This window comes from Garra rufa, chromosome 5 (assembly GCF_049309525.1).
Source record: "Garra rufa chromosome 5, GarRuf1.0, whole genome shotgun sequence".
NCBI lineage: Eukaryota > Metazoa > Chordata > Actinopteri > Cypriniformes > Cyprinidae > Garra > Garra rufa.
This window is the reverse complement of record NC_133365.1, coordinates 25,392,650-25,417,872: the sequence shown is the minus strand read 5'-3', so window position 1 is coordinate 25,417,872 and position 25,223 is coordinate 25,392,650. Positions and strand designations below refer to the sequence as shown.

The 25,223-nt window shown below is 40.7% G+C and overlaps 1 protein-coding gene across 1 annotated transcript; it reads left to right on the top strand.

Moving 5' to 3' along the window:
- Nucleotides 1-94: 94 nt before the first annotated feature.
- Nucleotides 95-23,904, top strand: tmc2a (transmembrane channel-like 2a). The gene is made up of 20 exons (XM_073841367.1): nt 95-134; nt 273-311; nt 2,909-3,260; nt 3,988-4,137; nt 14,211-14,301; nt 14,654-14,735; nt 14,932-15,038; nt 15,790-15,888; nt 17,098-17,240; nt 18,558-18,705; nt 18,979-19,167; nt 19,294-19,473; nt 19,564-19,722; nt 19,866-19,994; nt 21,466-21,533; nt 22,432-22,671; nt 22,781-22,906; nt 22,985-23,063; nt 23,182-23,305; nt 23,693-23,904. Exons 1-20 carry the CDS (start codon nt 95-97, stop codon nt 23,902-23,904), a joined length of 2,757 nt encoding a protein of 918 aa, XP_073697468.1.
- Nucleotides 23,905-25,223: the final 1,319 nt, after the last annotated feature.

Genomic DNA, 25,223 nt, shown 5'->3' with positions numbered 1-25,223 from the left:
CTGGAGAGCAGCTGCACACCTGTGCAGTAATTTGTTAGACCACAGGTGCAAGGGAAGAAATTCAGAGACTAATAGAGATCAGAAGGGCAGCAAAATGCCAAAGAAAAGTGATACGGCAAGAAAACTGGAAGATGGTAAGTTATATTTTTTCCCCCCAAATGTAGCATAATTTAATAGTTACATTTAATAACTCTAGTGATAATCAAAATTCTGTCATCCTTTGACATTTTGCACTTAATGAGGTGTTTGTAATTTTTTTTATTCTTTTATAGTGGGAATAGAAATTGATGGAGACGCGGAGAGTGCTGAAGGTAAGAAAAAAGATAATGCTGAATTTTTCTCTTTTTTTTTGTTCTTTTTTTAATTAGTGGTGCTATGGCAAACAGCAATATTTGCTCATCAATATTATAATATGCTCATAATCTAGAAAACACTCAGCAGCTAGAACACCCTACATAGTGATGGCACATTTTGTTTTTAGATCTGTTTATCTGTTTTACAGTGTTAGGCACGTTACTTTAAAAAAGTAATTAGTTATAGTTACTAGTTACTTCTCACAAATAGTAACTGATTTAGTAACTATTGTGTTACTTTTTTTTAAATGTTCAAATATGTAAAATAACTAGAATACCCCCAATATTAAATATATTAAATGAATAAAACATTGTACACTAATCTACACTATTTTAATGGTGCTGTGGGACAATATGAGAGACACCTTCCGGGGGCTTAATATCACGTTACTGGGGTCGCTTCAACCCGCAGACATTAGAAAAACATCCCACAGATAAGAATAAGCAGTGCTGGGGGTAACGCATTACAAGAAACTCGAGTTACATAATCAGATTAATTTTTTCAAGTTAGAGTTACTTTTTAAAATAATAAGTAATGCCAGTTACTTTGCCTTCCCATTTATTGACTGGTCACCTACAAGTCTCCTGTCCCCATGTTGAGAGAAATCGGGATATCTGTTCTTCAGAAAATCCTTCATGTCCCACGAATTCTTTGGTTTTTCAGCATTTTTGTGTATTTAAACCCTTTCCAACATAGACTGTATAATTTTGAGATCCATCTTTTTACAGTGAGGACAACTGAGGGACTCATACGCAACTAAGGTTCAAACACTCACTGGTGCTTCAGAAGGAAACACGATGCTTTAAGAGCATCAAATTCCAAAAGTGAATACTTTTTGAATATGAAGATCAGGGTAAATTTAACTTCATTTTGTCTTCTGGGAAACATGTAAGCATCTTCTGTAGCTTCTGAAGGGCAGTACAAAATTAAAAAATGATATTTAGGCAAAATAAGAAAAATTTACACATCTTTATTCTGTTCAAAAGTTTTCACCCCCAGCACTTAATGCATGGGTTTTCCCTCTGGAGCATCAGTGAGTGTTTGAACCTTCTGTAATAGTTTAAATGAGTCCCTCAGTTGTCCTCAGTGTAAAAAGATAGATCTCAAAATCATACAGTCATTGTTGGAAAGGGTTTAAATACACAAAAATGCTGGAAAACCAAAGAATTTGTGGGACTTGAAGAATTTTTTGAAGAACAGCAAGCAGTGACGAATAAGGGACTCATGAACAACTCACTAAACAAACAAACAAAAAAAAAAGCTGTCTATTATTCAGGTAACAACACAGTATTAAGATTCAAGTTTATGTAAACTTTTGAATGGGGTTATTTTTAGAAATTCAACTGTGATTTTCTTTTGTGAACTATGTAAACATATTTTATGTGAAATACCTTATTCAGGTCAGTATAAAAAAAACATGCATGTTATATGATCCCTCTTATTTTGGTTAAATAATTAACATTTTGCAGATTCTGCAAGGGGTATGTAAACTTTTGACTTCAACTGTATGTTAAAAACAGAAATATCCTTTATGTATTAGTCCCATTTCATTAACCAATGTATTTTCGGCTGACCTTCATTAATCTAATTCAACCACACTAATAAGCAAAAATTACTTTAGATAAACATTTGTGCTTCATGTTTTTATTGCTGAAGAGTGTTGAACTTCATTCTCCTGCATTCTACTGTACAGACATTAATTTACTTTTCCTTCAGCCAGAGGTTTATTGATTTCACTTTTGGGCTTTTACCTTTGCCAAAAATATTACAATATAACAATATTAACAATATAACAAACAAGCCCTGCCCATATTTAAAAAGTAACGCTAAAGTAACATCACATTACTTTCCATAAAAAGTAACTAAGTAAAGTAATTAGTTAATTTTTTAGGGAGTAACACATAATGCATTACTTTAAAAAGTAACTTTTCCCAACACTGAGAATAAGGTATCCTTTGAAACTGCAAAGGCTCTACTTTTCTTTGTGTGTATAGTCATAATAACAAGAGAACAATGTACTTTTGTAAAATAAAGAAATAATCTGTATGATACCAATGCGAGCTCCATTTTTTAGTCTAAATTTATCTTTAATGTAATCACGCCCACCAGCGGCTCCACTTTTCAAATGAGACACGCGGACATGTAGGTAAACACCCACATCATTTCTGTAAACAAACGTGAACATTCATCAAGTTCATCTCGGCTACTTTCGTTTCTGGAAGAAAAAGACGTACTGAGAGGAATAATAGCCAGAATTTACCTCAGTAAAAGAACGCAACGCGATGCGATGTGCAGCTTTGCAGGTCCTATGGCTGATCGGATGAAAACCGCTTCAGTGAGCTTAATTATAGTAACGCCGCATTTTATTGTCAGTAACGGTAATGGCATTGTAACGGGAAACAGTAATTCGTTTGAATACTCTTTACTGAAAAAAGTAATGCAGTTATTATCGCCGTTTATTTATAATGTGGCTACTCACTGGTTACTCAGCTAAAATGTTTTGATTTTCTGATATGCTTTTTATAAAAATAAATTTGTGCCACTTTCTATGCAGAGGACAAGAAAACAAAAGGCAAGGGTGCTAAAAAAACAGCAGCTGGTAAGCGTGGCAAAGCAGCTGCCAGTGAGGATGGTGAGGATGAAGATGAGGATAATGAACCTCCAAGAGGTCGTCGAGCGGCAAATAAAAAGAAACCAGTTCAGGTAGAGGAAGACAGCGATGATGATATTCCACAGAGGAGATGTGCAGGGAACAGAAGAAGAGGAAAAGTACGCGAGAGTGGACGAAATGGGGAAAATGAAAAGTCCGGCAAAAAAAACAAAAAAGGAAACAAAAAAAAGGATAAGGGTAAAGGAAAAGACAAGGATGACAGCGACAAAGATGAAAAGAAGAAAAAGAACAGTAGGTATGCTGACACAAATGGTCACGTGATAGAATTGGATAATTTACTAATAATTAATAGACTTCATTAACTGCTCACCTACACCAAGAGATCACTGAATGTAAGACAAAACTTTAATGAAACTCCTATTATAGATAGGCAGACTTCCTCTTTTAAAGTTCTATTGTAATATTTATTTTAGTTTTTCAGATCCAATCTAGATACTATATAAGTGATTTGTTTGGTTAGGAAGTATATCCTCAACTGTTTCAACCTTACCCTATAACCGCGACAGTATCATTTTAACTATTCAAACCCATTGCATTTTTAATAGAATGTCTCCCCATACCCTGTAGACGCACACTTGTACTTGTTAGAGTTCAGTGCTGTTAATCTTCATTTTAAAAGCATTGACTTTTATTTATTTTCAATGTAGGCTCAAATATAGGGTGGGTATTATGGTTGTAGGAACATTTACACAATGAGGGGTGCACGATAAGTCATGGGTACACTGGAAGCTAACTTCAAAAATCCAATAGTTCTGTCTTGTTTTTAATTAAACATATCTAAAACCAGTAAAACTTTATTTTAATGTGTTCATGTTACATGACATTGGATTAGGTCTTTCTATCTTTAAATTTGTGTGTATAAAAATTGCATTTTTATGTAAGTTAAAAAATAAGACAAAATAACTGAATGTAATAAAGTTCTGTAAGAATGAAGCACTCTATCACCTCATGTTCTGCCTTAGTGGTGATGATTCCAATTCAGATGAAGAGGAGGAGTCCATGTCTGAAGGAGAAATGGCCAAACTGATGGAGGAGGTGGAGGAGAAGAAGAAACTGATAGCAAACATCAGGAACAAGCCCTGGCGGATGAGAAGACGACTTAAAGTCCTCAAGTACTGAGGAATCTTATGCAAATAATATGTGATGCAAATAATGTTTAAATAAATCGGAAGGTTGAAAATGTCTAAACATGACACAATTCACAATACAGCATGTTTATCTAAAACAATTACTGCTAAACAAAAGTACGAAGAACAAATTTTAGTGAAGACATTATTTTATTAGGTGGTTTCATTAAGTTCATTCTTCCACTAGAAGATAAAGTCACTGGCATAACTTAAAGGGATACTCCACACAAAAGCTGAACATTTTGTCATCATTTACTAACCCTCATGTGTTTCCAAACTTGTGTCATTTTTCTTCGGAATACAAAAGAAGATATTTCGAAGAATTAGGAATGCAAACAACTTTCTCAAAAAGAGACATTTCTCAAAATATCTTCTTTTATGTTCCCCAGAAAAAAAGGAAGTCATACAGTCATACATTTGAAACTATATGAAGGTGAGTAAATCATGACAAAAGTTTGGGGTGTAGTAGTAGTAATACTAAAGTACAGTATACTTTATAGGGTTTAGTGGGTTCAATACTTTAGTTGGCCTTTATGACTGCTGTGCAAATATTGTAGTAATCAGACAGCTTCAAGGACTATTTATAGTATGTCACAAAAGTGAGTACACTCCTCAAATTTTAACAACCATTTTAGTATATCTTCTAAAGAGACAATACTAAAGAAATGAAATATATTTTAGAGTAGTCAATGTGCGGCTTGTATAGCAGTATAGATTTACTGTCCTCTAAAAATAAGTCAACATACAGCCATTATTGTTAAAATAGCTGGCAACAAAAGTGAGTACACCCTAAGTGAACTTGTCCAAAGTGTCAATATCTTGTGTTAGCACCATTGTTATCTCCTGTGCATCCTGGGCATGGAATTGACCAGAGCTGCACAGGTTGTTGCTGGGATCCTCTTCCACTCTTCTATAATAACATCACAGAGCTGCTGGATGTTGCTTCTCCACCTTCTGCTTGAGAATGCCCCACAGGTGCTTAATAGGGATCAGGTCTGGAGACATACTTGGCCATCCCATCACCTTCACCTTCAGCTTCCTCAACAAGGCAGTTGTCATCTTGGTGGTGTGTTTGAGATTGTTATCATGTTGGAAAACTGCCATTCGGCCTAGTTTCTGGAGAGAAGGCATCATATTCTGCTTTAGAATGTACAGTACATAATGGAATCCATTTTTCAATGAACTGCAGCTTCTCAATACCAGCAGCACTCATGCACCATGATGCTACCATCACCATGCTTGACTGTAAGACACCATTTTCTTGGTACTCCTCACCAGGGCATCGCCACACATGCTGGACACCAACATGCTGGACACCATCTGAGCCAAACAAGTTTATCTTATAGTCTCATCAGGCCACAGAACATGGTTTTAGTAATTCATGCTCTTTGACAGGTTGTCTTCAGCTAGAGATGCGCAGATGGGCTCAATCGTCACCCGAATCCGCAGCTTCAAATAAATTATCTGCCCGCCACCCACCCGCACCTATATTTTTCTCTGATTTAGATAACCGCACCCGACCCGCACCCGATCGTCCTATTACACTTATTGTAATTCTTAGTTCCCTTCCGGGAACTCGAGCCGCGTCATGGAACGCTATGGGGAACGCCATTGGCGGGCAGCACTCTGAATCATGTCTACAACCAATGAAACGACGGGAGTGACGTCACAGGCGCGGTGACGTCAGCGACCGGGAAGTATAAAGCACGTGCGTTTGAAGCCGGCGGCAGCTTTTGTCATTCAGCGAGAGCGTTCTGTGTCTGTGTCTGTCCCGGTCATACTGCTGTTTTTTCGTGCCAGTTTGCACGGCTTTTATTTGAGTAGTATGACCTCTAAAATGCAACCAAAGGGGGAAAGAAAGTTAAGAAACTAAGGCGGTACAAGCAGCCACATAGATAGTGTGTTCCTCCCTGCCAATGCTTCATTGCTGGTGGGGATACACACAGTCTATGTGTGGTCTGCTTGGGTGTAGAGCACGCACAGTCAGCCCTCGAAAAGGCTGACTGTCCACAGTGTGAGCGTCTTCCACTGCGGGTGCTCTGGTCCCGGAAGGCTCTCTTCGAGGAGGGAGCCTTCGCTAGCGTTTCTCGCGGGTCTGGCCCTGTAGAGAAACGCACTCGTGGGAATCGCAGCTCGATCTACTAGAGGGAAGGGAGACGGGTGATCTCCTTTCCTACCTGGTGGATCAGTAAACCTCCTACTGGATAAGGAAGCCCGCAATGCGGTTTCTTCCTTCCAGGAAGGGTTTTCAACGCTTCCCATATCTTCCTCCGAGGAGGTTGATGTGAAGAACGTTGTCAAAAGTATTCAACCGCCCCCCCGATCGCCTCAGTATGATGAGCTGTTGGATGTGCTGACTAATGCAGTAGCTAAATAAGAAAAATGAGCCGCAGAAAAGCAAACGTTGTGTTTTCTGTGGACTAAGGCAGCACTTCCAAAACGGAGCTTTCTGTCCTTCCCCGATCAGCACACTGAACTGTCTAGATCAAGGGAAAAACTAGAAAGAAAAGATGATGCCGCGGGTTGAACAGACGCTAGCCAGCTATCTGTCGCCCAGTCTGGCATCATCCTTGAAAGCTCCGTCTTTGCTTTCCAGGCCGCCTAAATAAAATTTCAGGCTTGATGGGCAAATGTACACGTGTCGGGGTTGCTGACGGGAGCATGAAACCCCAGCCGTGTACCAGCTCCTCACATAAGAGGCTCATAATAGGAGCATTGCAGCCTGTTTCCCTCCGGTGACACCTAGAGGGCGGGATTAGCAACACTCCTGACCGGGGGCTTCAAAGACTAAGCCCGATCCGAGGGTCATGCTTCAGTCTAAGAGGTCCTCGGCTAAACGGCCCTGACTCTTGTACCACAGGGCTGATGAGGGCAGCCCCTCTCGGGGAGGTTTGCGGTGCACCATAGAAAAACATGGTGACCACACCTTCTCGGGCCCTCAGGAGATCTGTCAGCTAACCCTGCCAGTGTTACAGGGCGCGGCAATCTCCCGCGAACGTCAATTTCTAGTTGTTCCGCCCGTAAACGTAGCGCACCTAGGAAGTTTGCAACCCCCACGGGGGTCTTAAGAGCAACTATTCAGGTGCATCCTGCCAGTTCGCTGCTACAGGTCACCGAATCAGTTCCTCAAATAAATCCAGAAGCCAGCCTCGAGAGGCTGATTCCCTTAATAGAATTTTTGGCAGCGTGGGAACCACTGCCAAATATTTCTATGTGGGTCCTGCGCACTGTAGAGAAAGGTTATTGCATTCAATTCGGCGCCAAGGGCCACCTTTCAGCGGGGTATTTCCAACTCTGGTGAACCCCGAGCAGGGTCTGGTAATGGAACAGGAAGTAGAAACTCTCCTGAGGAAGGAGGCCATCGAGGTGGTCCCTCCTCAGTACAGAGAGTCTGGGTTCTACAGCCAGTACTTCATTGTTCCCAAGAAGGATGGAGGGCTTCGGCCCATTTTAGATTTCAGGCAGTTGAACCGCTCAGTCAAAAAACTGAAGTTCAAAATGCTGACTGTCAAACAGGTCGTGTCTCAGATCAAGTCCGAGGACTGGTTTGTCACGATAGATCTAAAAGACGCATACTTTCACGTCTCCATCCTTCCACAACACAGGAAGTTTCTTAGGTTCGCTTTCAGGGGCTCACCAATACAGAGTGCTTACTTTCGGCCTAGCCCTCTCACCCCGAACTTTTACAAAGTGTGTGGATGCTGCTTTGGCTCCTCTGCGACTCCAGGGCATCCGCATACTCGACTGGCTGATCCTGGCCAGCTCGGTACAGCTAGCGGTTCAACATCGAGGTGTTGTTCTTGCTCACATAAAAGAATTGGGGTTGAGATTCAACACCAAGAAGAGTGTGCTCTCTCCACTACAGAAGACCACTTATCTAGGTGTAATCAGGGATTCGACCACGATGCAGGCACGAATGTCACCTGCTCGGATCGAGTCGATCCTTACTGCAGTAAATGCGGTCAAGCTAGGCCTGTCACTCACTGTCAAACAGTTCCAAGTACTGTTAGGTCTTATGGCAGCAGCATCCAACGTGATACCTTTTGGTCTACTGTACATGTGACCACTGCAGTGGTGGCTCAAAACCAGGGGGTTCTCCCCGAGGGGAAACGCATTCCACAAGATCAAGGTCACGCGGCGCTGCCTACGTGCCTTGGCCATGTGGAGAAAACCCTGGTTCCTCTCTCAGGGTCCGGTTCTGGGAGCTCCTTGTCGCCGCGTCATGCTAGCGACAGATGCATCCCTTACCGGATGGGGAGCGGGCACGAGTGGCCACTCAGCCCAAGGCCTATGGAGCAATCACCATCTCTCCTGGCACATAAAACTGCCTAGAGATGCTGGCCGTATTCCAGGCCCTGAAGAGTTTCCTTCCAGACCTGAGAAACCGTCACGTGCTGGAGACAGCACTGCGGTGGTTTATTATATAAATCGTCAAGGAGGTATCCGCTCACGCCCCTTATACAAGCTGGCGTACCGGATTCTCCTATGGTCTCAAGGGAAAACCTCTCTCCCTGAGAGCAGTCCAATATCTCTGGACGTGGGAGCGGACGTCCTGTCGAGGCAGGGGCCGAGGCCCGGGGAAAGAATGGATGCTTCACCCAGAAGGGCTGAAGCAGATTTGGAGAGTGTTTGGCCAGGTTCAAGTGGACCTCTTTGCGACTCAAGAGACATCGCAATGTCCCCTCTGGTACTCTCTAGTGCCTCCAGCTCCTGCGGGCCGAGGCCTCGTCTGTACACCCTTTCCCCGATTGCTCTGCTCCCGGGAGTTCTGGAATAAGTGTGACCCCTGAGGGGGCACATCTTATAGAGGCCAGTCTCTCAACCAAGGTTGCTAAGACTATCCTTCACTCCAGAGCTCCCCCTATGAGGAAATCCTATGACCTTAAGAGGAAGTGGTCTGCTGCATGGTGTAACCAGCACTAGTTTGACCCAGTTCACTGCCCGAATGGTACAGTACTGGAGTCTCTGCAGTCTCACCGTCCACAGGGCTAACCCACTCCACCCTGTTGGTCTGTTAGTGGGTAGAGTCCCCTTGGTCATACGTTTTCCTCCACGGTCAGGAAATCAAGGCTACATCAGGAAGTAATGAAGCATGGAGAATTCTTATCCAGACTCAGCTGGACCTCTTGCGACTCAAGAGATATCGCAATGTTCCCTCTGGTTCTCCTTAGTGCCTCCAGTTCCGCTCGGACTGGACGCCATAGTACAGACGTGGCCGAGGCTTCGTCCGTGCGTATTTCCCCCGATCGCTCTGCGCCCAGGAGTTCTGGAAAGAGCACGCCGGTATCGGCACGGCTGTTACTTCTAGCCCCGCACTGGCCGGTCCGAGTATGGTTCTTGGACCTCCTCTCTCAGGTTGGGGGTGCGATCTGCTACCCCCACATGGAGAGGTGGAAGTTATGGGTATGGCCCCTGGGGGGGCGTAACTCATAGAATCTGGTCTCTCAACCGAGGTTGTTGAGACCCTTCTCTAATCCAGAGCTCCCTCTACGAGGAAACCTTATGGCCTAAGTGGAACCTGTTTGCTTCACGGTGTCGCGAACACCGTTTAGACCAAGTTACTGCCCGTTGGTTTAGTACTAGAGTCCCTGCAAACTCACCTGTCCACGAAACCAGCTCACTCCACCCTGAAGGCGTTCGTGGCGGCTTACTGGCCTACCACGCCCCTCTCGGTGGCCTGTCAGTGGGTAAAAGCCCCTTGGTCATGTTTTCCTCTGCGGTGCACTCAGGTTGAGACCCCATGGGGTCCCAAGCCTCTATTTCCTCCATTCTTGGAGCGCGACCAAAATTGGAAGTATAACTGCATGTCTCCAGTGTGAGCACTGGGCACATACGGCCACAAAAGCATGTGGCATAAACAGAACTATCAGTAGATGGATCATAGATGCCATTTCTACTACTTTCAAGTCCTCTGGTCTCCCAGCTCCATGGGGAGTCAAGACTCACTCCTCCTGAGGCTGTCTGCCTCTAAAAGCTCTGATGGCAGGTGTCCCTAGCACAGGACATCTGCAGTGCTGCGGGTTGGTCCTCGCCCCTGACGTTCATCAGGTTTTATGAACTCGACCTCAGAGCCGCTCCAGGCTCCTTTGTCTTCTCGACTTAGCGAGGCTAAGTCCAAGAGAGTCAGCCACCTCCTTAGCCAGGAGGAGACTTCTCAAGGTGCATTCTTTTTGTTAAAAGAAGAGAAGTCATTCTTCGCCACATCCTCCTCGTGTGCCTGAGGGCCGAGGAGTATTTCTGCATCCTCGTGAGCCTGAGGGCCGAGGATCATACAGCCCTCTTGTCCGTGGAATACTAGACAATGGCTTATTCGGTCCCTCTTGTTCTGGCAAGGCTACCAGACCGAGTGTATTTCGGTCCCTCTTGTTCTGGCTTTCTCCCAGACAAAGGACCAAGACTCCTCGTGCGCCCGAGGGCCGAGGAGTACCTCTTGCGCTGGCTGGCTATCAGGCAGAGGTCTATTACTGTCCTCCTCGTGTGCCCGAGGGCCGAGGATTACAGTGCCCTCTTGTCCGCGGAATGCTAGACAATGGCTTATTCCCCTCGCGTCCTGGCAGGATTCCCAGGCCGAGTTTATTCAGTCCCTCTTGTTCTGGCGGAACCCCAGACAAAGGACTAAGACTCCTCGTGCGCCCGAGGGCCGAGGAGTACCTCTCGCACTGGCTGGCTACCAGGCAGAGGTCTACTACTGTCCTCGTGTGCCTGAGGGCCGAGGATCATACAGCCCTCTTGTCCGTGCAATACTGGACAATGGCTTAATCCCCTCGCGTTCTGGCAAGACTACCAGACCGAGTGTATTTCGGTCCCTCTGGTTCTGGCCTTTCCCAGACCAAGGACTAACACTCCTCGTGTGCCTGAGGGCCGAGGAGTGCCTCCTGCGCTGGCTGGCTACCAGGCAGAGGCCCATTACTGTCTTCCTCGTGTGCCCGAGGGCCGAGGATTACAGTGCCCTCTTGTCCGCGGAATGCTAGACAATGGCTTATTCCCCTCGTGTCCTGACAGGAGTACCAGGCCGAGCTCTTGAGTCCCTCTTGTTCTGGCGGTACCCCAGACAAAGGTCTACTTTCTCCTCGTGAGCCTGAGGGCCGAGGAGCACTCTTGAGGTCGAGTGCACTGTCCTCGTGGGCCTGAGGGCCGAGGACTACTTACCATCTTGTCCGTGGAATACTAGACAATGGTTATTGCGGTCCCTCTTGTTCTGGCTACTCCCAGACAAAGGACTAAGACTCCTCGTGCGACTGAGGGCCGAGGAGTACCTCTCGCTCTGGCTGGCAACCAGACAGAGGCTGACTACCATTCCTCGTGTGCCCGAGGGCCGAGGGTTACAGGGCCTTCTTGTCCGCGGAATGCTAGACAAGGGCTCTTTTCCTTTCCACCCTGGTTGAGCAGACACTGCGCAGGGTTTGGAAATTATGGGGGCGTTGGTAGTCTCGTTCCCCATAGCGTTCCATGACGCGGCTCGAGTTCCCGGAAGGGAACGTCTCAGGTTACGAATGTAACCCTAGTTCCCTGAGGGGATGAGACGCCGCGTCTCGGACCATAATTCCCGCACCCTGCGGCGCTCGCTTCATTCCTAAAAGAGCTGCCGCTGGCTTCAAACGCACGTGCTTTATACTTCCCGGTCGCTGACGTCACCGCGCCTGTGACGTCACTCCCATCGTTTCATTGGTTGTAGACATGATTCAGAGTGCTGCCCACCAATGGCGTTCCCCATAGCGTTCCATGACGCGGCGTCTCGTTCCCTCAGGGAACTAGGGTTACATACGTAACCTGAGACGTTTTCTCTGTATTAGAGCCGTTCTTAACTTAGGCTACTATTTGAACGCATGCTTGGACTGAAGTTTACAGGGGTTCACCAGTTTAAGAAATGTCTGATCGTAAAAATCTGCTTCTTTTCATTTTTAAGGTATTGTTTACGTTATAATCTACTGATTCAAATAAGTAATCAATAATAATTATTAATATACAATTGCGCGCCTAGCCTGAATGAACAGGCAGCATCTGTGGACAGAGCAGGCGTGGGCACAGGCACGTCAGGCACAATCGTCAAATATATTTCAAAAGAAGCCGGCGCCACGGTCCTGACCACATCACTGTCTTTACTGGGTGTTTTTAGGGAATATTTCAATTTATTAACATGCGACTGAATTAGCTATTCATGTGGTGGACTGTCATGATTTTGGCTAATGCAGGACTTTACTGAATGATGCGCATCAGAGAAGTGGGTAAACGCAAAGCCGATCACTGCATTACCGTGCTCAATAGCATTAGCACAGGCATAACTCCCTTCAAACTTTATAGGGAATGTCACCATTTCTGTCACCAAAAACTTCTCGAACAGGCAAACACACACACACACACACACACACACACACACACACACACACACACACACACACACACACACACGTTGGGTTTACATGTTTTATGGGGACATTCCATAGGCATAATGGTTTTTATATTGTACAAACCGTACTTTCTATCGCCATACACCTATCCTACACCTAAACCTAGCCCTCACAGGAGATTGTGCACACTTTTACTTCATCAAAAAAACTCATTGTGCATGATTTATAAGCCTGTTTCCTCATGGGGACCTGAGAAATGTCCCCACAAGGTCAAAATCTACTGGTATTCCTATCCTTGTGGGGACATTTGGTCCCCACAACGTGATGAATACCACACACACACACATGTTGGGTTTATATGTTTTATGGGGACATTCCATAGGCGTAATGGTTTTCATACTGTACAAACCGTATTTTCTATGGCCCTACACCTACCCTACACCTAAACCTAGCCCTCACAGGAGCTTGTGCACACTTTTACTTCCTCAAAAAAACTCATTGTGCATGATTCATAAGCCTGTTTTCTCATGGGGACCTAGGAAATGTCCCCACAAGGTCAAAATTTACTGGTATTACTATCCTTGTGGGGACATTTGGTCCCCACAACGTGATAAATACCAGGTGCACACACACACACACACACACACACAAATGAAATTGTCTGCCTGATAAAAAACTTATTTAAAACACTTTCAAGTTTTAGAAAATGTAGTTAATATTTGCATCATTATTGATTTATCTCATCCACCCGCAACCCACCCGCAAAAAATCAGAATGCAATTTTTTATTACCCGACCCACCCGACCCGCGGATTATCCGCAGCTCCCACGGATATAACCGCCATCCGCGCATCACTATCTTCAGCAAACTGTTTATGGGCTGTCTTGTGAGCCAGCTTCAGATGAGGCTTCCTTCTGGGACAACGCCTATGCAAACCGACTTGTTGCAGTGTGCAGGGTATGGTCTGAGCACTGACAAGCTGACCTTCTACTTTTGCAACCTTTAAAGCAATGCTGGCAGCACTCTGTTTTTTGAAGCCAGGTTCTGCACCTGACACAGAATGAGTGCTTAACTTGGTTGATCAACCCTTGCAAGGCCTATTCCGAATGGAACCCATCTTGGAAAACCTCTATATGACCCTGACCACTGTAGTATAACTCGGCTTCAGGGTGTTTCTGAACATCTAAAAGTATTGTCCATCTTTGTAGAGAGCAACAATTGTACTTAAATCCTCAGAGAGTTCTTTGCCATGAGATGCCTCAGAGTGTTCTTTGCCATGAGATGCATCCAATGGTAAGCATGGTACTAAGAGCACCTAATTTTCACTGCTCTAATACAAGATACACAACTTGTATGGTCCTGTCAAGCAGACAAAAACATAAACATGATGAAAAGGACATGTGGCTTTGCATGGTTAAACAACATACTGCTGTTATCACTTAGGGTATCACTCAGCTATTTTGACAAAGAGGACATTAAATCTATACTGCTATACACGCTGCACATTGACTACAAAAATATATCCAAGTTTCTATCATTTCTATCATTTCTATTGTCCCTTGAGAAGATAAACTAAAATAGTTGCTGAAATGTGAGGAGTGTACTCACTTTTGTGAGATACTGTATTTATCTATTTATTTTTTATTTTAACTATTTATTTAATTTAATTTAATTTAATTTTTTAATTTCATGTTCCCCTTGTGTCTATAGAGAGGCTCAGCAGTTTGTGGATAAATTTGAAGGTGCTTTGGGCAAAGGGAAAGGCAGAAAACTGTATGCCTACAAAGTGATGATGATGAAGGTAGGAATATGAAAATCTTCATTTTATCTCTTATTTGTGCTTTTTGTTAAAGAAATAGTCTATTACTGTTGTTTGATAAAAAAAAAAAAAAAAAAAAAACCTGTCTTGAGAAAGATCCCAGATAAATTTAGAGATCAGAATGTCATAGAGAGGCCAAACCACCCGGAACTACCAATAGCTACACATACCAATGGGTTAAAACACTATTTAATACCTTAGCAACCACATATTAACCACCCAAGCATTATGATGGCAACATGTGCATAGGCAGGTGCCACTCTTGAAAAATTAAAAAATCTAGTTAATTGCAGTTTCCTAATCTTCCTTATATGTTTTGTGTCTCATCACACAGAAATGGATAAAGTTTCAAAGAGATTTTGAAAATTTTAGGACAGCCTGCATCCCATGGGAGCGGAAAATAAAGGAAGTTGAGAGTAAGTACTAATGATTTTTGTTTTCCCAGAGAAATGGTGTACATCACTTCAGACGATATTCTTACTGATGATAGAAAATGATTTCTTTTACCCGTACTGAAATTAGAACCATATTGAACCATATTTATGTACTTTCTTGCAAGTGACCAAAAATGTTCTTTATTGTGAGCCCTAGTGATGTTTCATCCATTTGTAGGTCATTTTGGCTCCTCGGTTGCTTCATACTTTATTTTCCTCCGTTGGATGTATGGCATGAACTTGGTCCTCTTTAGCTTGACCTTTGGCCTGGTTGTGATACCAGAGGTCAGTGTATAATCATGTTGTGTACTACCTACAGACAGTAACAATAAAATTATGCCTCTTTGCTTTAAAGTAAAGAGATCAGTAAAGTATCTTGTTACCTTATTTTATTTAATAGTTGAGCCAAAAATGAAAATGCTCTTAAAATTTACTTAACCTTTACTCTATTTAATATGTAGATGGGTTTGTTTTTTATTTGGAGAAATGTAGCATTACATCACTTGCTCACCCATGGATCCTCTGCAGTGAATGGGTGCCATCAGAATGATAGTTCAAACTGCTGATAAAAAGACCACAAAGTAATCAGCACGACTTCAGTCCATCGATTAATGTCTTAAGGATCTAAACAGCTGATAAAATCCACAAGTAATCCACATTTGTTTAGACAAAATGACTTTTCACTGGAGAAAGCAATATTATTAATGGAGGACTTGTGTTTTAGCTGGAAACAAACTTGTTTCATTTCAAGTTTTTTTTGGTCATTAATTAATGGACTGGAGCCGTGATGATTACTTTGTAGTCTTTTTTATTAGCAGTTTAAACCACATTCTGATGGCACCCATTCACTGCAGTAGATAAGCAAGCAAGTGATGTCATGCAAAATTTTTCCAAATCTGTTCAGATGATGAAACAAACTCATCTACATCTTAAATAGTCTGAGGGTGAGTACATTTTCAGCAAATTTTCATTTTTGCTTGAACTATTCCTTTAACTATTTAACTATATTACTAAATGATTTGAAATTGTCCACAAGGTTCTCATGGGGCTTCCATATGGGTCCATTCCTCGGAAAACTGTGCCGAGAGAAGAGCAAGACACTGCTATGGACTACTCTGTTCTCACGGATTTCAGTGTAAGATCATGATACATTTTTACTGAATTTACATTTACATTACATTTTTTTTTTGATACAATTTGACTGAAAATTGATTTTTAAAAAAAGAACATTAATTTCAGAATATCAAATATATTATTATATTTTCTGTTATATAACATAATAATAATAATAACAACAATTATATTAAAAATAAATAATTAATACTAAAAAGTACAGAAATATTTAATTTATTTAGCAAAATTATGGTATGCATTATGTAATATTTTCACATACGTTTTTATTAAATAATATAGGTTCAATTATACAAACCAAAACATTTTTTTGAGAAAAATATTTTTGGGGGGTATTTTGGAAAATGTTGCCATATGGCCAAAGAGGTTTTTTTTTTTAATATATTTTTTATTAACTTATGATTTTCTTTTCAATTTAAAATGCACATTTCTTTTAGGAATTGATGCATGCAATCATAATTTTCATCAAAATCTTCTACATACACATGCAGACACATATACACATGCACAAACACACTCATTGTTACAGTCACTCTTATTGTTATCACATGGAAGAGACAACTCTGCACTATTCCTATTGCCCTTTCTGTAAAATATATCTGTATTCTTTTTCTGAAAATAATAAATCATTTTCTTATTCATACATTAATACAACTATACTACAATAAACACTTCAAATAAATAAATAACTGCAATTAAATTATTGATGTTACTATCTATAAAAAAATCTCAATGGGGAAATAAATTACTTCAATTCCACTGTGGTACAGCATTGCTGTGGTACAGTGTTGACATATGGCAACATTGATATTTTCTCATTTTACAGTAAAACTGTTATATAATGTTCATTTGTGAATAGAAATATGTAATTTAATAACCAAAGATGATCCAAAAAAGTCCCCCTTTAAAAGAGATGCTTAGAAATGAGGTTAACAGAGCCATTTCTGGAACACTTCAACAGGTGTACAAATTAAGTGTTGCCATATGGCACCATAGAGGGATATTTATTTAACATTTTCTTATCAGGTTATTCAATTACATTTGAATCCCTGATTTTTTAAAACATTCTCAGATTTTTGACCCCTCTGTTCATATTTTCTTTGAAAAATGTGTGATGATATTAGACAATCCCACAGTGTCTTTCACATTTCTTATTATCATAATATAAATGTATGGTTATCAATAACACTCTCTGATGCCTTCTCTTTGACAGGGTTACTGCAAGTACTCAGTACTTTTCTATGGCTACTATAATAACCAGAGAACCATTGGCTTCCTGAAGTTTCGTCTCCCTCTGTCTTACCTCATGGTGGGCATTGGGACCTTCGGGTATAGCCTCATGGTTGTGATCAGAACGTGAGTCCCCCTTTCATTCATTGCTAGATGTGGTAGCAATGACATGGAATGTTCTTGAGAAGTACATGTGGCTGTGAATATCTATGCTTGTACAAAAAAAGTGTTACTAGTACTTACTGGATGGCAAAATGTTGTACAGGTAGAATATTGTGTGTTGTCTTAAATTCTACATCTAAGATGGTAAAAAAAAAAGAAAAAAAAAAGAATAACCCTCCAACCTAAAGGTGAAGTGTCTAATAATACTAGTGAAACTGTTGTAATAATAAAAACTAAATCATCAAACACTTCTGCTAACCTTTATACCTTTCAGTGACTGTTTAATTGTGTACATTTTTGATAAACTGCAATTTACAGTCCAGATGTGGTTTAATATGTATATCTGCAATCTGATTTACATATTTGCCATATGCATTTAAAATAGTTTAAATTAAATTAGTTATTAAATATTAGTATTAATATACTGTAACATTAATATACAGTACTATAACTTGTCAGAGAAATATGAAGGCATGTTTCCAACTCAGAGTAAAATATAGGCCTGGTTTAACAGACAGGGCTTAGCCATACATTTAAGTAGTTTTTTATAAATATGCCTTTGATAAAACCTTACTTGTGTGCATCTTGAGACAAAACAAAGAATCTGACATATTTTAAGATCAGCCAGTGCAAGTTTTTTTCAATTGAAAAAGCTCAGACTTACATTTTAGTTCGAGACTAGGCTTGTCTATGAAACTGGGGGATAGTAATGCAATTGTGGAAAAAAAAAAAAAATAATAATAATTGTAATTACGAGTAGTAGCTATTTTTTAGATATAATGTTGCAATTACAAAGGAAATTACAAGAAATAAAGTTGAAATTGTGTGATATAAACTTGCAATTACATAAAATATAGCCACTATTGTTAGAAATAAAGTCAAATAAACTGAAAATTTGTGAATATATGTGAAAACAGGCCATACAATTTGAGAACTGCTGACCTAAAAGACACATTAACCATATTAGCTTCAAGTCCATTTCTCCACTAACAAAGATTCAAAGGTTTGCATGCAGACTACTAAACCCATCATACCAGAGTTTGTTATTGTTCAAATAATGAACTTTAAATTGGGCCGGGAGACATTTTTAACACTTCACCTTTAAATTTGAAAACTTTTCTTCAGTTATCCAAACAATGTGTTCACCACAGCATTACTGTATTTTAGTATATTCACAACATGATTGTTATTTTGACTGCAATTAGAAATTGCGCTTCTGTTATCCTGCCGGCGAGAATGGATTCTCTACAAGTGTTGAATAAAGTCCACTCTCGCTGTTAGGATGGCTAAAAACGCAGATGTGGGGGGAGGGGACGGAGAAGACAATGAGTTCACCTTCGCCTGGAAGATGTTCACCAGCTGGGATTTTCTCATTGGGAATGCAGAGACAGCTGACAATAAATACGCCTCCATCACCACCAGCTTCAAAGTATGTGATTGTGTGTGTATGTGGAAGTGCTTGGGTAGGTGTTGATGTGTGTGTTTGCTGACCACTGCAGTTTTTGTTTCATGGTCTGGCTGTCCTTTCAGAAACCTGAGGAGGTAAACTCTCTGTAAGACCACATTTCTGGCACTGGTTTGATAAATCCTTTTGGCCAGATCAATTGATATGGTTTATAAGAGTGGTCATACATGATCTGTAGCTAAAAAAATGCTCATTTATGAGTTTTTCTAAATTTGGAAGCTCTAATGCATTTTGCAGGAGTCCATTGTGGATGAGCAGGAGAACCAAAAAGATGAGAACATTCATCTGAGGAGATTCTTGCGTGTCCTAGCCAACTTTCTCATCACCTGTACACTGGGAGGAAGTGGCTATCTCATCTACTTTGTGGTAAAACGCTCCCAAGAATTCGCCAATATGGACAACCTCTCATGGTACGAGAAGAATGAGGTAAAAATAACCACAAGACCACCATGAACATCTTGTCTTATGTACAGCTACTGTATTGTATTACTAAAAAGATAAATACATACATAGAAGCCCAGTTAATGGTGTAATAATAATACTGTATCTTAGCTTGAGATCATCATGTCTCTGCTGGGGCTAGTGGGTCCGATGCTCTTTGAGACCATCGCTGAGCTGGAGGAATACCATCCACGTATAGCTCTCAAGTGGCAGCTGGGACGTATATTTGCACTCTTCCTTGGCAACCTCTACACATTTTTGCTTGCTCTGTTCGATGAGGTCAATGCAAAAGTAAGTTCTCTAATGACAGCAGTGTTTATTTTCTATTCCTAGTTGAGAATCAGTGATTTTTAAGTACACAAAACTGTTTTTGGCTTCAAGCTTGAAGAGGAGGAATCTATAAAAAATGCCAGCCTTTGGTTCATTAAAGAGTATTATGCCAACTACACAGCCAACAACCCAAATGACACAGGCACTCCACCTCCTATGGATCCTGCTGATGTCATCAGAGGCCCATGCTGGGAAACTACAGTTGGAATAGTAACATGTCTTGTGTTCATGTAGCTTCTCCAGCAAAAATTATATATAGAATATATTGTGTAATTGATAAGATTTAAACTTTTGTTTGCACATTTGTTCAAAATCAAACCATTTACCTCAAACCATTCAATCTCTATTATTAGGAGTTTGTCAAGCTGACTGTATCAGATATACAAGTGACATATCTGACCATCCTTATCGGTGACTTCTTGAGAGCATTTATTGTACGTTTTCTGAACTACTGCTGGTGTTGGGATCTGGAAGCTGGCTGGGTGAGTCCAATATACAGTATCTCACAAAAGCGAGTACACCCCTCACATTTCAGCAACCATTTTATATATCTTTTTGCACGGGCATCATCCCTGAAGGTCTCTTCTGAAGCTGGCTCACAAGAAAGCCTGCAAACAGTTTCCTGAAGACAACCTGTCCAAGAGCATGAATTACTGGAACCATGTCCTGTGTACTGGGGTGCTGCAGTTCATTGAGGGAAACATGGATTTCCTTATGTACTGTACATTATGAAACAGAACATGATGCCTTCCCTTCAGAAACTGGGCCGTACTGCAGTTTTCCAACATGATAACGACCCCAAAAACACCAACAAGATGACAACTGCCTTGCTGTGGAAGGTAAAGGTGATGGGGTGGCCATGTATGTCTCCAGACCTGAACCCTATTAAGTACCTGTGGGGCAACCTCAGGTGGAAGGTGGAGAAGCACCATGAAGTGGAAGAGGATCCACAACCTGTGCAGCTCTGGAGAATTCCATGCCTAGCAGGATTAAGACAGTGCTAGATAACAATGGTGCTAACATAAAATATTGACACTTTGAACACAGATTTGACAAGTTCTTTTAGGGTGTACTCACTTTTGTTGCCAGCTATTTTGACAATAATGGCTGTATGTTGAGTTATTTTCAGGGAACATTAAATATATACTAGGGATGCACCGAATCCAGGTTTCGGATTCGGCCGAATCCTGGGCTTTTTGACGGGGTTCGGTTTCGGCCGAACCTTAGATTTATTTTACACCGAAACCGAACCCTAGACTTGCACTACGACGTCATACAGCCGTTAATTACGTGAAGGTGTTTACATAGGACCCGTTCAAATGTAGTAGGCTGTAAGAATCTGAAAATGGAACTCGTAAGCAAAAAAAGTTTTGTTTGGCAGTACTTTCAACCAAAAGAAGGCGATTCAAGTCGATTTTTATGTTCAATTTGCAATGCCAATTTGTCTCGTGGTGGCAAGGACCCTAAGCAGTACACAACATATCGCCGATGTTAAAACATTTGCGTCTAAAACATCCAAAAGAATACGAGTTGTGCATGAAGGAATCTACAGACAGCAGCCAAAATGCAGCAACTTCAGGTACGCCAGCTGGACAGTCACAGCTAAAAACGTGTGATTAAGGATGCGAGTAGGATTCGGTATTTGGTTTCGGATTCGGCCGAATCTTAAACAGTGGATTCGGTATTCGGCCGAACCCCAAAAATCTGGATTCGGTGTATCCCTAATATATATAATAATATATAATAATGCTATACAAGCTGCACATTGACTACTCTAAAATATATCCAAGTTTCATTTCTATAGTATTGTCCCTTGAGAAGATATACTAAAATTGTTGCTGAAATGTGAGGGGTGTACTCACTTTTGTGAGATCCTGTATAAGCTCATCACCAACAACCTTAACTGTGGTCATTTAAGGATTTGACATCTAACAGCCTTATTTTCATTCTCAGCCCTCCTATGGTGAATTTGATATAAGCGGCAACGTGCTTGGTTTGGTGTTTAACCAAGGAATGATTTGGTAAGGACAAATACACACAAGGTAAAAACAACACAACATAAAATATAAGCAAAAGAAAAAACTTATACATTAGTGAATAGTTAGCTGTGTACTGCCATTACTTTTTTTATACTATGCACAATATGTTACTCCTACCTAAAAAAGTTGTCTGCAGTTGTCTGCATACCTTTGAGTTTAAATTACAGATTTACTCACAGCTTGCACTAGAGCAAACAATCTTTCAGCATTATAAAACCTACTGTAAGGATTGGTTAGCAGTCCATTTCATTGATTTAAAGTATGTTTGCAACAAGACTGAACTGCTAGGGGTGTGCAGAGAAGCCAATAACTGTATATGTGTAGCAAAAGCTACAAAGGCTAAAATAATTGGTATCTGTTTTCAGATAAAATTTAATTTTGGTGGGACTTAAACCAGATGTAATTTTTATTACTATATGACAGCCCAGACTTTCTACATTTACTCTTTTACAGACTTAGAATTATGCACTTTTAAGGTTATACTATTAACACCAAAATTATTTTGGACACAGCTATATAATATTTCCATAATATGTAAATTTATTTTCAGATTAATCTAGTACCTATTATTAAAACATTACCTACAGTCATACTGAGCAGAAAAAAAATGCATTGCGTTGAGCTCAGGAATAAACTAAAAAGTTGTGAAAAAGTCTATAGAAATGTCGATTATACTGTAAATATTTCATTAAATACTAGAATAGTCAATAAAATAGTTCATCTGATTGAACATATTATTCCAGTATTTGTTTTTGTACTGATAAACATCAATTTTATAACTCTGCATTAGAATACCAAACATAACCATACCAAAACAAAAATTAGCCACCTTATTTTTTTTGTACCTGTAGATATTAAGCTGTTTGTCTGTGTTTGTCAGGATGGGGGCATTCTATGCTCCTGGTCTGGTGGGCATCAATGTACTGCGGCTTCTGACCTCCATGTACTATCAATGCTGGGCTGTAATGGCCTGTAACGTCCCACATGAGAGGGTCTTTAAAGCTTCCAAGTCCAATAACTTCTACATGGGGCTGTTACTGCTCATCCTCTTCTTGAGTCTCCTGCCTGTGGTTTACACCATCATGTCCTTACCTCCCTCCTTTGACTGCGGACCCTTCAGGTATCCATGCATGCACACATACACAAGTTCACATATGCACAAAACCATATACCAATCATGCATTTCCATTACCATATTTGCTCATTGTGACATTTCCTGTTTACCACAGTGGTAAAGAAAGAATGTTTGATGTCATTATGGAGACCATTGATCTAGATCTACCTGCGTTTATGGGGACCCTCTTCGGCTACGTAGCAAACCCTGGACTCATTATACCAGCAGTTCTTCTCATGGTGTAGGTATATTATTAAAGTTTTCACAATCATATAATATAAGCAAAATCCCCTACATTTTTGATTTCTGTTTCTTTCAGTCTGGCTATTTACTACCTGAATTCTGTGTCAGAGGCTTATAAGAACTCCAACAATGAGCTAAAAAAGAAAATGCAGATGGTTAGTATTGTTTATGTTCAGATGCACAACAATACATACATCAAAACATAAGATTTGTTATATGTCAGAAATTGGTTGCACTTTTTATCCAGTGTGTGCTTCTAACATTCATTTCTAGGCAAGAGATGAGGAGAAGAACAGAAGGAACAACAAAGACAGCACTAACCAGGTGATGAAAGACCTGGAGGATCTACTTCCAAATCGCTCTCGTGTACCCCCTGCTCCTCCAGAGAATAGTGCAGGTGTGTATTGCATAGAATGTTGTTACTGACCAGTCCTACCTTTGCAACTGCTACCGTTCAAAAATTTTGAAAGAAACTCTTTTATTCAGTAAAGATCCATTAAATTAATCAAAAAGTCTTTTACAATGATTTCTGATGGATCATTTGACACTAAAGACTGGAGTAATGGCTCCTGAAAATTCAGCTTTTTCATTGTAAAATTGGATTTTAAAATATATTAAAATTAAAAAAATAAATAAAAAATTGTTACACAGCTTCACAGTATTACTGTTTTTACTGCATTTGTAGTGTAGAGATTATCAAAAAAAAAAAAAGGTAAATCTTGAGAAGTGTATGCTTTAGATTAAACTCTCACCCCTCATTCCATTTGTTTTTTTCCTGCCTTAGATAAAAAGCATGACCAGGGTGGAAAATCTCCAAAAGTGAAACCAGGCACAGCTGGAGGTGGCGTGCATCTGCAGAAAGATGTGTCACTCGCGTCAGCTAATCCTAACGCGCGGGGGCCTGTGACTCGAGCGCCAGGCCCCAGGGGACCTGGACCTCTACCTGGCCAACCAGGGGCAGGCAGGGGTCAAGGGCCACCCCCTAGACGGCAGTAATGTGTGATCTAGTCATTATTGTGTGCTTTGCCGGTCTGTACACTGTAAAATTAATGTAAGCATTGGTTGTTAAAGAAATAGATATTTAAAATTATTACATTGTTTGCTGCTGGACACTTCTGCAGAAATTTGGAAATATAGAAATATCATAATAAATATCATACATTTTCATACAGTATATTGCATATATACATACAGCGGCCCCAAAAAGAATTTGGTCACTTAGTCACATCTAAAAATATTTTAATTTAATTTCATTAGAATTTAATTGCATTACCAATTTGCATCTCCAAACTGATGGCAGAAGATTTCTTGAAACTGTCTTAACTTTATCAACATCTTCCACTGACATTGGACATCCAGAAGTGTCCAAATACTATTTGTCTTAATTTTGAACAGTATATCAGTTGTTTTATCATTTAAAAAAATTGTGAAACATTTAGCTTGAACAGTGTGCTCTTGAATATTTCTTTTAAAGGGGACATCAGATGTGCATTTTCCACAAGTTGCTATAATTCTTTAGTGTCTTCATGAAATGTCATGTAATGTCATGTAAAACAACACCCTTTTTACCTTGTCAAAAACGGCTCTGTTCACATCGCCCCGATTCGGTGCATGTCCCTTTAAATGATAATGAGCTTCTGCTCACTCCACCCCTCCCTAGCAGGCAACGGACATCAATATAACGCCAGGTTGACGTTGGACCAGACATCGGACAGATGTTGCCTTTTGGTTGAGAATCAAAATTGGGTTGACGTCAGTATTTGACGTTGACTTAACATTGGATTTTTGTTTACACACTAAAAAAGGCTGACGTCTATATTGGACATCAAATTAATGTTGACATGAGATGTTAAATTGACATTGAATTGTATCGCAACCAAAATTTAACCAAATATCACCGTCTTATGACAGTGTGTGCCTGCTGAATCTCTTCTTTTTTTTCTCTTTTTTTTTTTTGGTGGAGCATTAATATCAAAAACAAAATGAATCCACTGCATTCTTAGTGGTTTTTATGTCGGAAGAAAATGAAGACTCTTATTTTTACTTTTACTTTTACTACAAACCACCTGCATTGCTTACGAGACACCATCGCTACCGCCACTCGAGCACAGAGAAAATGGCAGACAGCGCACAACTTGCTGAGGGGTGAAATATGCTAGTATGGAACCATCTGTCAGACTTCGTGGGCGGGGCCTGAGCAGTATGACATCATATTGCTCAAAAAATCTAAACGGCTTGATAATTGAGACTGTTTAGTTTTTTCGGGGATTAAACAAATCATTGTAGAGTGTGCTAAGACACATTTATATGCAAAC

Bases quoted from the DNA above. Each gene is read 5' to 3' on its own strand.
- tmc2a (XM_073841367.1), top strand. From the start codon at position 95: ATGCCAAAGAAAAGTGATACGGCAAGAAAACTGGAAGATG. The intron at 3,261-3,987 runs GTATGCTGACAC...GTTCTGCCTTAG, and splicing joins AAGAAGAAAAAGAACAGTAG to TGGTGATGATTCCAATTCAG. The intron at 19,474-19,563 runs GTAAGTTCTCTA...TTTGGCTTCAAG, and splicing joins TCGATGAGGTCAATGCAAAA to CTTGAAGAGGAGGAATCTAT.